A 16429-nucleotide genomic window follows, 5' to 3' on the forward strand; every position below is an offset into this window, starting at 1 on the left:
TATATTGCTGCATTTGTACTGGTAAGCAATACTGTGACTCATCTTTAATCAGAAAAATGTAATTAGAGCTCACGTTGCAGGTGTAAACTGAAGTCTGTTTCTTTTGGGAGCTCAAACAAATTGTAAAAATGTTTGTCATATTCTAAATTAATTTTGCAATTTAATATTTAAAATTAATTATAGCATTTTATTTCATTGTAGGTAATTTAAGTGATTTTCTAGCATGGACACTGTTGCTAGCCATAGTTGTCATCTTCTCCAGCAGCTACATGAACAGCGCATTCAGGGTCTTCTCTGTGACTGCATGCTGGTGGTAAAAGGCGTCTGCTTCAAAGCACACAAAAATGTATTAGCTGCTTTCAGTCAATATTTCAGGTATGTGATAGAAAATTCTTCTTTTAAAAAAGTGAACAAAATGCTGTTGGTTGAGGTTTTCTCTGAGAAGGGTGTTTTTTTATGGTGGTTGCAGACTAAGCAACTGTTGGAGTGTAAGGGGAAAAGTTAAATTGTTTGTCCAGAGATAAATCTGTATCAAGTATTTAATCTAATTAAAAACTGTGCACATCCTAATTTATTTTCTGGATATACACAGTTAACTACTACACTGTCTGAGTTTGGCATTTTCTTGATCCTTACTTGCTTACAGTGCATCATATAATGGATTCTGGCACAGACCTGCATTCGGTATTTCAGTATGAAGAGAGAAGTGTTTAGAAGGAGCATAGCAGCCTACTTGAGCAGAGCCAGATAAGGGATATAATTGATGAAACAACTTCTGGATATGAATAATGTGAATAGTTTCATCAATTAGATATTAAAAATATAATGTGACTATACAGGTTATTGAACCTCTATTTAAAACGGAGTCTCAGAGAGACAACATCTGTGTTTTAAAGTGTACAGGTGGCCCATGAAGCCACATCACTGGTTTCTTTCTCCTCTGTATAGCTCTCATTGATCCTCCAAATTTTGGGGGATGCTGGATCTCTCAACTTAGTGTTTTGCATTAGTTATGAGTAAGCTGTTAAATCTGGCAATTTTTAGACCTTCCTCTTGAAACATCTCTAAAGTTTGACTACCAGTTCTTATGCAAGAAAATTATTTTACGTAATGACCACAGAAAAAAGACAAGAGGTTGTTTTTCCTTTTTCTCGTCTAGTATTGTCATCCTGATGATGAAGTGAAATTATACTCAAAGACTGAAAGTAGCTAAAAAGAACTAGGTGCTCAACTCTTAGTAATGTTCAATAGGATATAAGTGACTAATTTATTTAGACTCTCAACCAAGACCTGTTCATTACAGTTCTGGTTTTAATTTAGATAGTATGGATTTATGAAAGAATTTGGATGTGGGCACTGGCTTCAGAGTAGCCTCTGCATTTCTAAAGTTTAAGCCTAGACTCTCATTTGCTTAAGATTCAGAGCTCATTGATATTATGCCCACCTGTAAACAAAACCTAATTTGAGAGTTTTTACCCATGGAGAGGAATCATCAAGTTCAGGGCATTTCCTAGTGTAGGAACATATACCTACATAGGAGTGACCTGACCTCACTTCTTTGTCATTGTTTACTGTGAGAGTATCAGGTTAGAGACGAGGGGCTTTAATGGAAGTATTGGTGGGACTGCTGTTTTAGGCTTATATACATGTACTCTTCATTTTTTTTTTTTTTACTTAGTTCTCATCTGGTACCAGTAAAAAGGTACTTTTTGGATATGAGATAATTGATAGAAAATAATGACATGCTCTTGTTTGCTATTACCGTCCTCTCATCTACTTCTGGAAAGAGAACTAATAATAAGAACTTTAATAAGGTTTACTGATAAAGTTTGGTGGACAAGCTCTGTTGCCAGAAGGGAATAGTTTAGTTGACTTTGAGGTCGATCTTCTCCTTTTTACTAGACAATTTCTCATGTCCTGTTTTATTTTTCATGATAGAAGGAGAAACACCATTCTGAATACAACCAACTTTTGTGAATAGTCCAGAAATACATCACTGTACCTAATATGTAAAGAACATTGGATAGGAAACCAAAAGTATAGGGTGTGATTTCAAAACATAAAAAATAAAAATTTAAAGTTATCTAAAGGATCATTTGCTTTTGTTTATACTTTAAGAGTACTAGTGTAGGACTGATATATAAGACAAGTAATTCAGCAGTTTTGAGACGTTCATCTGCAAAAACACCGCAATCTAGATAGGACCATATAGTAGTATAAATTGTTGTTTCGTACCAGGCAGTCTGTTTGAAGTGTATGTGTATTTCTTTATGAAAGTGTTTGTGAATTACTTGTACTTGTGTTTGAATATTTGTCTTATTTTATCAGGACCCTTTTCCAGAATTCTTCAGGCCAGAAGAATGATGTCTTTCACTTGGACATTAAAAATGTAGGTGGCATAGGCCAGATCTTGGACTTCATGTACACCTCTCACCTGGATCTTAGCCAGGACAACGTACAAGCTATGTTGGATATTGCACAGTGTCTCCAAGTGCAAAATGTGCTGAACATTTGCCACACCTTTTTAAAATCTTCTACAGCTGTAGAGCAAACAGCCAGCATGCCTTGTAATAATGTGTTTTCGCTGCAGAATACTTTGCCTGGAGATACTAGCTGTGCCAGTGACAGTTATAGAACAAACCTATTGCATGAATGCTCATCTGACACACAGGCTAATAAAGTCTTGTCTGACCACCATTCTCATGCATCGCAGTCTGTTAATCTTCATGCACCGGCAGGTGATGTACAGAAACAACCACAGGACTCCTTAGATGGCAGCTGCACAGAACTTCCATTTAAACAACCAAGTTACTATTATAAACTACGCAACTTTTATAGTAAACAATTCTATAAGCAAAATGCTTGCTCTAATCATGAGAGAGTGGCAGAACAATCCTTTTCTTACAATACTTCTACAGAAATAAACACAGCAGAGAATAATTCTTGTACTGTCAACCACTCTGAGTGTATTCTGGAATCCTCTGATCATTTACAATCAAACTTTCTGGTTCAGTCTGTGAATGAAGCTCCTCCAGACCAAGATGCAGAAAGCACGCTTATGCAGCCCATCAAAGAGATGCGGCTGAAAAAGGCAATTCACCTCAAAAAGTTAAATTTTCTAAGATCTCAGAAGTCTGCAGAGCAGCTACCTGAGCCTAAAAGAGATGACAGTAGAATAACAGGAGTAATTGAATCTGTAAATGAAAGTACCGTGGACATGACAAATGTTAGAGTTACTGATGAAAAAGAAGCTGAAGATTCAGTGAATTCTGTGAATTTTGAACAAACTGTTGAAATGGAAAGATCTCAAGGTCCTTTCGAACAAGAAGGGCAATCACAGACTCTTCAGTCACAGAGGCAGTATACTTGTGAATTATGTGGGAAGGCTTTCAAACATCCAAGCAATCTGGAGCTCCATAAAAGGTCTCATACAGGTACAGTTATCAATAACTTGGTCTGCAGACCAAATATTTCAATTAAGGAAGCTGTCCTGCAGTATCTCTTGATTCAGAGACGCTGGTTAAGGGTCTACTTTCAAAAGGTTGTGGTTTTGCATTTTTTTAAAAAAAATGAATAATCATTCAGGAATAAAAAGTGTAAGACTGAGTTTCGCTGAGAGTTGTAGTAAAGATTTGTCCTTCATGTTTGTTTTTTTAGGGTTCTTTTTCAAAGAACATCATGTGATATTTCAATGAAAATTTTATCTTTGTCTTGCATTTAGAAGTGGCATTTTTAGTCAGTTTGTCAGGCGGCCCAGAAGTCTGACTCAGATGACAATCAAAAGTGTAAATGGATAGAAGTTGATAGTACAAGTGTTGTAGATTACCTCAGTTCTCTCTCTATTCATTTTAAGATATAAATGATTAGGGCTTGGTCGTCATTTCTTTTTAACCTGTAGAAATATGCTCTACAATTAGTTTACACTTTTTTCCCTAGTGTGAACAACTTTCATTCTGTTTACCTAGAGAGTAATGCTCTTGCAGACAAGTAGGCTGCAGAGTGAATGGGAGTTTTGAATTAATTTCATTTGTTTTAAAAACTCGCAGGTAATACTGTTTTTAAACCTAGCATAGATTTATTTCTAAGTATCTTTTTATTATAGTTAAAAACAAGACCTAGACTAACTTTGAATTAACTAATTTGTCTGTTCAATTTAACCAACATGTTCTATTATATTTCTACAACTTTAGATATGTTTTTTTAAAAGGATTTTTAAGAATTACTGTAACTAGTCAAGTAACACCACTGATTCCAAGTCCTTGAGATGGCATTATTCCCATTTAAGTTGTTGAGTGTTTTTTGCCTTTCTTTTTCCTTGTATTGATTATACAAATGCATCTCTCTCAGTCTTTGTCAAATAAACATCACTTTGCAAATGAGTGTACCTGTATTGATACTTTGACTGTAAATATGAATCCCTCTTAGCAGACATTAATTTCTATTGTTAATTGATCCTTAGTGTTAAGAGTTTATTTTTCTATATTATTAGTAGAAAAATCTTTCCAGAACCTGAAACTAGGAACGTTTTGCATTAGCTTCTTGAAGTTTTCACTTGGTATCTTTGACTGCTTCTGTATGTTCACATTGATAATATTATTATTTTTTTGTAATTTGGTCCCTGTGAAAGAGTTGCATATGTCTCTTACCTAAATTCTCTCTGTCTTGTATTTTTTTGAATCTGTTATCCAGTTTGAGCTGACATCATTAAGTGTATTTAAATATTTTAGAAATGTCAGGAAAATAGGTGATCAGATAAAGCACCCAGAGAAGTCCCAACTGAGGCAGAGATCCTGAAATCAGTAATATGTGAATTTGTACTAGAGAATCTCTGTGAGAAGGGAGACCCCAACTATGAGAAACCTGTTAGAATTTGTCCTTCCTTAGACATCTCAGTCATTGGAAGAAATCTGGATTTTGTGATTAAACTCACATTAAACTACCCATTAAACTAATTGTTTTTTTAAGAGTGTGTTGCCCAAGTGATAGGCTTAATTATTGTATGTTTCTGAGTCTGTAAACCATTTAAAACACAAGGTTCAAAGTTTAGTTTACCTCTTCTAATGTATGGTAACTTAAAGGTCAGGGGAGTGGACTGGGTACTGAGCTTTATAGAAGAAAGAGACTATAGACCCTGTCACAAGTGTTCTACAAATTATTTTCTTTTCTTCTGGACATAACATGGCCAGAAAATGCTTACAAGTGTATGAAATGGAAAAAGAGGAAAAGGCTTCTGGTAGCTTTGTGAGGTTTTTTTAATGTGTGTTGCAGTTCATTTCTTTGTTCTTATTTGAGATCTGTGTACTTACACATGCTTCCACTCCACCTAAGCTCTTGTAGATGTTGTTTCACATTCCAAGACTTTGTCTAGAACAAACTAGGGTTATACGTTAAGTGATCCTAGACTGGATTTTGTTGTTGTTGCTGTCCTTTGCTACTAGTCTGAGTACACATTGGAATCAGGAATTCCATGTTGCTTTTCATACTTGTTCTTCTAATAGTTTTCAAAAAATTCCAGGCTTGAATGCTACTTAATGTGGCATTAATGTTATAATTTTATAGATGTGCTAAACTGACAAAGTTTAAGAGCGTAAGTTTAACAAATAATAAGCACACCAAAGAAGGACAGAAGAACTGAAGCAAGAATATGACTAGATAGGCCTGTTTGCTTGCCTGTTATTTTTGGGTCATGTTAATTTGTTTTTACATATCCAACTAGTATGAAAAGAGTACTTGGAAAATTGCAGTGGATAGTAAGTAGGATGTTAATATAGGAAGGATCTGTACGTGAAGGTACAGGGCACATCTGTGTCATTAAAATTAGGGTTACTGGTAGTTCAGTAATGTAAGTGTATGCTAAAGCCATTTCCGTTCATCAGAAAGCTTAGCAAATTGCTAGCTATTCAATTTTATTTAAAAAACATTAATTTTCTAGAACTCAGCAAAAGGATTAACAAGCATTTAAGTATTATAGTGCTTACTATAAGTCCCCCAAATCTGGCTTTGCTGAAGAGGTGAAGGAAGCAAGTTACTAAAATGGTCCTTTCACACTGGCTAGCCAGTTTTTAACCCACAAATGACAATTCTTTCAAGAAAAGTGCTGTGGTGGCCTGATTGTCAAGAAAAAGCACATAGGAAATTCTCCGTCCCTGATCACTAGAACTGCTGAAGAATTTACAGATTAACATGGTTGCATTGATGAGCTGTCTGTGAAGGACAGGCATACTGTGTTCAACACAAGTCATTGTATTGGGTTGTCTAGCTGTTTTAATAGTATTGCTAGTGGATATTTAAAGGAATCTCTAAATAGAGCTCATTGCATTTACTTCAAGATTATTTTTACTTTTTTACTTGACTGAATGCTATAGTTTGTTTTTTATTAGATTGACCTGTCTGAAAAAAAGGAAGCAAAATATACTTCTCTTAAAGAGTCCTTACATGTCCGGGAACATCCAGTGTTTTCAGTTTTTTGAAAAATATTTTCAGGAAACATCTCAAAAAAAAAAAACCCAACAAAAAAAAAAAAACCCACCCCAAAACCCATCCCCAAAAAGACAGACAACCCAAGCCTGTTGAAAGAACTTTTGGCAGGATGGAATACAACAGAATCAGAGTTACACTCTCATGTAATAAATACACTGTTCATCCTCAACCTTTTCATTCTGAGTTTTGCTTGACCAAGTTGCCAGCGTTCCATGGCTTAGTGGGTCCTTTGTAGTGATCTGTTCAGGGACACTGCTTTTGCCTTCATGCCTTTCTCCTCTGGAGCTGACACACCACTGCTTTAACCCCACTACTGTGTACTTTGTCCTCATCTCTTCTTACAGAGTGTTGAACAAGAACGATGCAACAGAAGATGGAAAACCCAAGGCAGTCCAAGTGTTCAAAAATAAAGTTCCCTGGGTGTTTGTTTAAGCATTGTCTTAACTGTAGTTCAGTTACTCATTTTCTCCAGATTTTCTCTATTGCCGTTGATCCAGCCATAGTCTTTGGGAAGATTAGTGTTCTTGGATAAGTTTTTTTTATTGGAATTTAATGACAGTCATAGAATCATAGATTAATTTAGATTAAAATGGACCTCTGGAAGTCATCTAGTCCCATCCTCTGCTCAAGGCAGGTCAAATTAGATTGGGTTGTTTTGCTCATGACCTTGTGTAGTAAAATTTTGGATATCTCAAAGGGCAGAGATTCCAGTTCCAGTGTTTGACCATCTTAATGGGGTAAAAGATTCTTTTCCTATATCTAATTGGAATTTCTCATGATCTGACTTGTGTCTGTTGCCTTGTCTTATCACTGTGTACATTCAAGAGCAACCTGGTTGCATTTGTCTTTCCCTTATATGTAGACAGCAGTAAGATTTCCTGTTTGCCACCTTCTTAAGGCTCCAGATGTGGTCTCACCAGTGACAGGTAGAGTCATCTTCAGCTTACTGGCTGGTCTCTTACTAATACACCCTAGGAAGCAATTAGCCTCACTTTAACTGTGGGATGCTACAGCGCTATGAGTAATTTAGTATTTCTGCTAGAATTCATTCTTGGAATAGGCTACTTGATATGCCTGGTGGTTTGGAGTTTTCTGCAGGTGCAGAATTGTTCTCCAAAAACTAATTTAATGTTTCTTTTCAAACAAAACTTTTTTTATTTTATCTTTATCATGGGGGGAAAAAATCTCCCAACTATTTGTACACCAGTACAAATTAGGCTGTGTGCAGCCTACAACAATAGTTATGAGAAATTTGAGCCTCCAATTCCCTCCCTTCCCCTCTAGTTATTTCAGGGTGGATTTCTGTTCAGATAATAGTCTTTGTGTCAACAGTAACTCTTTTTTCTGTGTAGGTAATTTCTGCAGAAACTGCTGCTAGTGTTTTTTTATCCTCCATTTCATATTACCTTGATGCTTTTACAGTTGTCAGATGCCTTCCCAGTTGCCACAGATCTGGCTCCCTGTTGGTTTCATTTATATTTGTGTTGTCAGTATCAGAATTTTTAGTGTTTTGCAAATTTAGAGCCATAATGAAATTGAACCTCAGTGCTCTTTATAGCCGAGTTATTGGTTTCTTAATTTTTATCTTTAATTGAATAAAAATTTTCTTGAAACTGCTGTAAGATTTCCAATCTTCATTAAGTAGAAAAAGTAGATTTAGGCTCAAATTGTCAGAATAACTGCAAAATTGCTATCTGTGAAGCCACTTAAGTGTGTATGATTACTCTGTGCTTATAAAATGTAAGAGGATTGCATTTAGTCCTTAATCCTCAAGTATGTTGAGAGAGCATCACATGTATTTGGCAGCAGGGAAGGAAAATGGAACCTCAATAGCTGGATATTGTAGATGTTGCTTGTAACACTTCCAAGGATGGAGGAAGAATACTGATGTAGAGAATACTTGCTGGAAGAGAAGGCTACAAATAGCCAAAAGGGGTTCTGTAAAATCAGGAGAATTATAATTAAAATGTAAATAAAACCCTTTAGACAGATTTTGAATCAGCACCAAGATGAAACACAGTGTAAGATCTTTTTTTCTTCTGGAAAGATCTGCATTCAGTATCACAAGGATTTACACCAATTCTTTTGCTTCACTGTAGCTGTGGGCCGCGCTGTCTGTGTCCTTTTAAACTACAGTTAGAGTCATGAAAGTAGCATTAGAAGTCTGACTGTCATTGAATTCAGTAGTATTTGATTGTTATTATAGTTTTAGAAATTCTAGATGATGCAGAGATTTTTATCAACTGTAAAAACTAGGAAAGCAAGAACTATGCAGGGAAGAAAATTACCTTTATGAAATACTGTAGAGGAGAAAATGATTAGATACTTTTCTCAAATTGACAGCTGGAGAATTGAATCTCTATATAAATTCAGAATTTTGAAGCAAAATACTTGAGTTCATTATCAGATATATAGGATGAGAATTTGAAGGTGAATATATGTTTGCTGGAAGTGAATGGCTATGTGCTGATCAGAGATGTATGGTACACATTGAACAGAGAAAACAGAATCCTTCCAAATTAGCTTCTCTGCATTCCTTGTTCTTTTTAAGAGTGGGCTTTTGTGTGTACAAGTGGAAAAACTGGTGCACTTCCCATAGCTTTTGTTGTTGTAGGACTTTGTTGTCTATTCAGTTCTTCCTGGAGGTATGGTACCCCTTTCATTTGGGAAAAAAAGTATTTAAAACAAATTACAAAACATTCCCATTCGTATCAAAACTCTTCTACTTACTTGTTTTGAAAGATAGATTCTGTTTCTGAGCAAATCTGCCTTACAAGCTTAATGGTAAATGCTGTACTTCCCTCTTGAATTTCCCCTTAAATATATGGGTAAGTCTCCTTCTGGGGATATTTTTACTCTTATGTTACATGTTTTAAAAGGAAGCGTACCAATTTAAAACATTTGTATTTTATTGCAACTACTGGAAGTTCTATGTTCTGTTTCTTCTCCTTTTAGGTGAGAAACCTTTTGAATGTAACATTTGTGGGAAACACTTCTCACAGGTGGGAATATTTTATATTATGGTACTTACACTTGAAAATGAAATGCATCTATGTGTTGATTCTAAAAATAAACTTGATTTTAAGTCTATAGATTAGATATTTTTTGTTCACAGACTTGACTTTAGGGATAAAATACTAAAAAGTCTTATTTGAAAATAACATGTTAAATGTTTTAGATTTCTTTGATACATCTTGTACCTTTGATTCTGTCTGCTCTCAGTAGATATGTTATGTATTTTACCGTCAAACGAATGTTTAACTATACAGAGCCCCAACTATATTTGAAATACAGAGAACATTCATTCTGAGGCTGTGTTTTTGCCTTATGCTTGGGAATATGTTGTGAATAGCGTTTTTACAGTATCTGAAAAAAAACAGAGGTTAGAATTTTATATAATGTTGTATTCACAATATAGTTTCATCTTACGAAATGGTGTAAGTGATTAAGCTGATTTTTTTGAGTCAGTTTTATTTTATGGAGAACAGCACAGTCTCTCTGAAATGACAAAACTCAGCTATGATTTTGAAAAAAAAAACCCCTCTTGTGAAATTCCCTACTTATATACAAGGCCTAAGCTTTAGCTCTCTTAATTTGCCCTCCAATGCTTCTGTACTGTTCTGGGTACAGCAGTTCATTTGTATTTCTACAGATTTGGTGCCTAGTTGTCTCACATTTCCAAAACATCCATTTCTGTTCTGTTTTCTTGGTCGGATTATGTGCACCTAAGTACAGGAGACAGTAGACAGGTGCATAATTTTACACTAAGATTAAATAATTATGGTTGGTTAATAACTTTGGTGTAAGGATTAGAATTCTGCGAGTGTTGCCTACCCACCCAGCAGTGCTTGCGCTTCTCTTGCTCCAGTTGTGTAGTCCACCAGTGGCAATTCTTTGACCCATAAATCTGATGTAGTGGCATCCTCTACTCTGTTAGTGAATCCAGTGAGCAGTACTCTTTCACCATGCTTATCAAACCATTTGAGCAAAACTGCATCTGCTTATTAGGCAAAGAAAGTGCATTTTCATTTATTTTGATGGCTGAACTTCTAGTTATTGAAATAAAAAGGTGGATATTTCCAAATTCCACTAAAAGTACTTTTGGCAAGTGGAGTGGTATTCCGTACCATTACCATGGAGGAAGAGGGAATAAAAAAGCTTCATACACTGAAGAGTGTATGACAGGCATGACAGACCCTCCATGCAACATGCATTGCTCCTCTTTAATTAAAACCAAAAACCCTAACAAAACTGGAAATTTCTGCATTTTAATTAAGCACTCTTCAACACCTTCCCTCCCCTCTCCTTCCCTCCCCATTGCCTCACTTGCTCAAAGGTGTAGGTTTATATGGATGGACAATGCCAACACATCCAGAACATGAGCCACAGCATTCGGCTTGTGTGCTGCAGTTCTTTGGTCATAAAAGAGAACTTGCATGCTTCCAAGGTACTTGAATCATGCAAATAAGTAAGACTCCACCTACCAGAAAGTAAGATGCAAAGATAAAGACTACCTACTTTTGCTTAAAAGACCATCTCTGATCTTGTTCTTGATATTCTCAGTCTGCAGGCACAGAAATAGTAGCACTTTTCTTATTTAAGCCTTTGTGCTCTGTGCTTTTGAGACAGTGCAGTTGTGCTTGTAGTATGTCTGCCCCTGCTGAATGTAACTGGTGTTCCATGTGTTGGAATGTGAAACAGAAAATGAAGAAAGTAGCAAAAATTGACATAGAAACTATCAGTCTGGAGCAGACAGTGATAAATATATTTATTTTTTTGAAGAAAAAGGTTCATTTTGTGCTTCCAAGCCTGCATCTTCCCTTATTACTAGTAGACAGCCGGTTGCGATGTGGTACTTCTGTGGCCGGTGATCCAGGATATCGTGTTTTACCTCCTGACTGCCTCCTTCTGCAGAGCTTCCTTTGGGGGACCATATGCATTTATGCATTAGTTCCTTCACTTTAAAAGCATGCCAGGTGCAAATGGACTAAGTCTAGCATCTCTCTCTAGTCTCTAAATTTGTGAGGAGTATGCAAGCAGTATCAGGAAGAGGATTCTTCTGAGCATTTTTTTATTATTATTTTGTTGAAATGCTAGCAAAAGTCCTCTTACTGGGATGTCCTTTTCATTGGCTTGGCATATTATGCCTTAATCGAGGTTCTGTACCACCTTAAAAGCTTAGGAAGAATACAAGTTACTGATGTTTTTGCCTTTCCTTGTCTCAGCACAGTTAGTAACAAGCTCTTGCCCTCATGTGGAGGAAGTGACATAGGCTTGTAATAAAGAAATGGATCTACTTGCTACCCTTTAAAATGTTTTTATTCTGGACTAAAAATGCCTGTATGGGAACTGTTTCAGAATAACTGTTGCACTTCAAATTCACTCTCTGTCTTTTTCCAGAGTAACTTTTAAATGTCTATGGTATAGTTTGTGGTGTTGTGTGGATAGAGGTAAACGTTCTGTCTTTTGTATGGTTCTCTCAAAGGTGCCTCTGTATAAATTCCCTTCTCTTTGCAAATCACAAATCATTCCATGGAGAAGTCAGTGTAGTCATCTTCCTCAGAAAAAGGTGCCCAATGCCTCTCTTTGAATAGATGTCAGTGTTACAATGTTTGGCCTGGGAGAAGAGTGGTTCAGTCATACTGTTGTCTGAAAAACTTTACAGGGGTTAAAGAAAGCTCTCTCAGTGTTGAAATGGTGATCCCTTTAATATTGTCCTCTGTGTCTGTCTGTGTGTGTCTGCAATACTTTAGTTCTGGTACATTATAACATCTGATTACAGTGATGGGTCATCACAGGTAATTTATTATCTAAAGGAGTTGGAAGAAATTACTGATGGGTCATATTTTTGTTGTCTTGCGGTGACTAAGGAGGACACGGTGATCTTTGCATCCCCAATTTTGGACTTTATGTTCCTGTAGTGTACTTAGATAAAACCAGGCAGTTATCCATCAAAGAGAACAGAAGGGTTAAAAACTGACTGTGGAAGTGTGCACTGTTCATGGAACACCTGCAGCTCTTCTAACCAGACTAGCTGTATCTTGTGCTTTGAGAACTGGACTCTCGGTGGTTTGGCCCTTCAGAAACACCAATGGCTTTAAAAAAAAAACAAAACAAAACAATAATAATAATAATTTGGGATGAGTAAGATGATTTTGTCTAGTCATCATCTGGTTTGCCTGCTAGACTAGCATGATTTTTACAGGATTGGCAGAGGAAAGATATGCAATAAAAATTACCAGTAATCTCATTTGTTGATTTCTGTACTTCTGTGCTGTTTTCTTTTGATGTGAGTAAATAGGTTTATAGGTTTGGAGCATTTGGTTCTGAGTATTTTATGGATTGAAAAATGTTTACCCTATTCTTTTCTTTTTACCCTCCTGGTAGGTGAATTCAGACATCCTGATGTAAGAATATTTTATTTATAGGACAGGGAAAATGAGACTAACATGAACCATAATACTAGTAAGTTTTCTTCTTCATTGCAGTCTAGGTAGTGTCAATTTATAATTGTATCTGTTTTCAACTACAGGTCTTTCTTTTTCCTTAGCATTTGATTCCAGGCTTCTTAATTTATTTTTTTTCATAATCAGTTTGATCTTGAAGTACATGATAGTCTGTCTTTACTAGATAAGAATGCTTGAGTTCGTACATGCTTTTTAGTCTTCACTGCCGTAGAATTAGGAATAAAAAAAGCTGGTCTCATAGTTCCCATCATTGTATTTTTATCCGTATACAACAGGCTATCTGAGTTTAAATGTTTAAATTACCGTCCCTTCAGGCAGGTAACCTCCAGACGCATTTACGTCGACATTCTGGTGAAAAGCCATACATTTGTGAAATCTGTGGGAAAAGGTGAGTAGAATTGTTCATCTTAGTGAAGTTAACATAATAAAATTTGTTCATGTTTTCTTTAATCTTCGTAATAAACTAAGGGCCAAGATCTAAGGCAGCTTGCTGATCAATTTTGTTTAAAAGACATTGGGTTTAAATGTGTACTAATGGGATTAAAATACATAAATATCTGCAAGTGTCTTGTTGCAAGTCTCAATAATAAGATAAAAATGTCACCACATATATAGTCTGTAGTCTTACTTAATTTTCTGGATATTGGTATATTTAGTTAAGGATATACTGTTGTGTGTCTTTTGAACAGTGTAAGTCACAATAAATAATTTCCCTCACATTTATTTTTCATTATTTGGTCATACAATTTTTGTTACATTTTATGGAAATTATGATTATAGGAAACTTGGTGAATTTAAGCAAAGCATTAAATATTTCTGCTTTCTGCTACCAGATGACATAAAATACACTAATACACTAATTTAGGAATAGCATTCATACTTAAACTAAGTTAAATGCAGAATAAATTAATAACATTAATGGTGAAAAGGTGGGGGGGTGTTTTTTGGTTTGGGTTTTTTTTTTTTTCTAGCATAAATTTAATTGGACATTCAAAATGTTTTTCTTAAATGCATCCATGTTTGTGTCTGTGTTTCAGATTTTAATCTTTGTTGAGAATATCCGGCATTTATTATAGTTGATTTTCACATGATACTCAGTTCAGGAGAATAAGGGGCTTCTAAAGACAGTAACTGGATTTCTGTATTCTGTTACAGATTTGCTGCTTCTGGTGATGTTCAGCGTCATATTATTATTCATTCTGGAGAAAAGCCTCACCTGTGTGATATCTGTGGCAGAGGTATGTAAAAAACAAAGTTTCTGCCTCTGAGGTTTTTTGATTGAAATGTGAGGAGTCATTTTAATCTCAGTGTCTGTCATATTTTTCTAGGATTCAGTAATTTTAGTAATTTAAAGGAGCACAAAAAGACCCATACAGCAGATAAAGTATTCACCTGTGATGAATGCGGGAAGTCATTCAACATGCAACGAAAATTAGTAAAGCACAGAATTAGGCATACCGGAGAGAGACCATACAGCTGTTCAGCATGTGGTAAGATTTGCTGTGCATAGCTTGGTTGTGTCTTTGCTTTTTAATTTATAAGTAAAAGTTCTTGTGTCAGCAGAATAACAATTAACCAAAATTATTTTAAATTGAAATTCCGTATTGTGAAAGTTTTTCACAAAATCTTGTCTTCCATGCTTCATGGTGTATTAAACTCCTTTAGCTGTTGTAAATAAGTTCAAAAGTGAATTTGAATTGAAGAATAAAGAAGGGAAACTAGAGGAATCAACATTAGATGTCTACATGTTTGCTAGAGAAGTACTGATACTAGCTGCTTCAAAAATTGATTTATTTTCATTATAGTCCTTTCTAATGGAAAGGTAGGTTTGGCATCACTTGGCTATCGATGGAATCTTTTTTAGTTTTACTTTTTTTTTCCCCAGTTGAATAGTATTCAGATTTAACTGCTTTCAACCAGAGTTGATAATAACAACCTTATGCTACTTTGCTTCAACCTCTGGAATAAAATCAAAACTTGATCAATGCTTCGTACCAGAGAGCACGCCTTTTCAAAATCTGCCAGATAGGTCATACTACCAGGTGGTCTGAAAATGGTTCTTTGATCGATGATTCATCCTTGTATGACATATTTATCAGGAATTGCATTGTCTATCCTCATCTCGTATGTTACTTAGCATCCTGCATCCTACTTACTTTTCTGCCCGTAGGTGCTATTTTAGTATAGTTTCATTGATGTTCTGAGGAATCAGCTTTGGAGGAGGGTCGCCCTGTATGATAATGTCCAACTGCAGTATGCTTTATCTGTAACGGCTTGAGGCACAAGAAAAGCTAGTATTGTCAGGAGGCCTTGCATCAGAGGGAGGAGATATAGGATATAAAAGGATGAACAAACAGTTGTGTTGCTGTCATTAAAATAGGCTTATTTTCATCTTGTCTTGTAGTGGTCTTTTGATTATTTTTCATTTTAGCCAGGTCATCTTCTACTGAGAAGGCAAAAATTGCACAAAGAGGATCGTATCAAGCGTTAAGGAATCATTCACATTATGCAAAAAATCCACATGTATTAATCCAGTAATTTGTCATCTTACTGTTACTGTTTAATGGCTTTTCTGAAGAGAAATCTGGGCAGTAGAATGAAACGTACGATGCCAAAAATTGAGACTGCAGTTTTACTGGGCTTTCAGATAATACAGTTCCTTTTAGTTGGTATCTGTCTACACAAAATAAAATAATCTTTAACCTAGGTGAAATGAGATAAAATCACAAATAGGTACAAGCTTATTTCTGCTGTCCTAAAGAATGTGAGGTGTCTGCATCATGTAACAGTTCTGGAAATTAATGCTGTCTTATTCTGCTTGTTTCTCTACGCTTTGCAGTGTACACTTTTCAGCCTCAGACACTTCTTTTCTTTGCAGTGTGGTAATTGAGTTTATTTGAGCCTGTGGTTCTGAAAGCAGGCAAACAGTTTAATATTTTATCGTATTCTAATATTTACAACAATAAATTACAGTTTTGACACATTCTCTGGTTAGAATATACGCTGCATTACGTTAACTCAAAGTTAACAAAAAAGCTTACTTTGTCAGCACTTTAAGAGTAGTTCCTTGGTAATGAACAAACCATTAATTTCTGTGATGCAGTTCTCACTGGAAAAATATATTTAGAAGCTTATCAGTGTACTGTTTTTCCAGGTAGATGAATTACATTGATTATTTTAATTATTTTTTTTCCTCCACAAAGATTGATACAAACTGAGAGCATCCACAGCTTTCAAATACTAATGGATATTCCCATCTCTGTAGACAAAAACTAAAGCACTGGGAAACACAAGTTAGAAAATCAGATCAAGAAGAAGAAACAAGTAATTGACTTGTAAAAATAGATGGAACCTGTTTGAACCTGTTCTAGATAAACAAAGTACCACGATTGAGACATACCATACCATGTCACTTGGTGTTTTCTCTAATTAAAACATGTTTACGCACTTGTGTTAAGAACAAAGTTTTAATCTATCACTTC

At 35.5% G+C, this 16429-nt stretch overlaps 1 protein-coding gene across 1 annotated transcript in view; it reads left to right on the plus strand.

The window, feature by feature from the left end:
- The first annotated feature begins 204 nt into the window (after positions 1-204).
- The window catches only part of ZBTB49 (zinc finger and BTB domain containing 49), a 16930-nt gene continuing 705 nt past the window's right edge, over positions 205-16429 (plus strand). The window contains 6 exon segments of the mRNA XM_010171954.2: positions 205-375; positions 2329-3434; positions 9436-9482; positions 13262-13335; positions 14103-14185; positions 14276-14462. Coding sequence (XP_010170256.1) covers positions 224-375; positions 2329-3434; positions 9436-9482; positions 13262-13335; positions 14103-14185; positions 14276-14462 — 1649 coding nt within the window. The 5' untranslated portion in view covers positions 205-223.

The sequence above is a fragment of the Antrostomus carolinensis genome, unplaced genomic scaffold, assembly GCF_000700745.2.
Source record: "Antrostomus carolinensis isolate BGI_N321 unplaced genomic scaffold, ASM70074v2 scaffold52047, whole genome shotgun sequence".
Classification (NCBI taxonomy): Eukaryota; Metazoa; Chordata; class Aves; order Caprimulgiformes; family Caprimulgidae; genus Antrostomus; species Antrostomus carolinensis.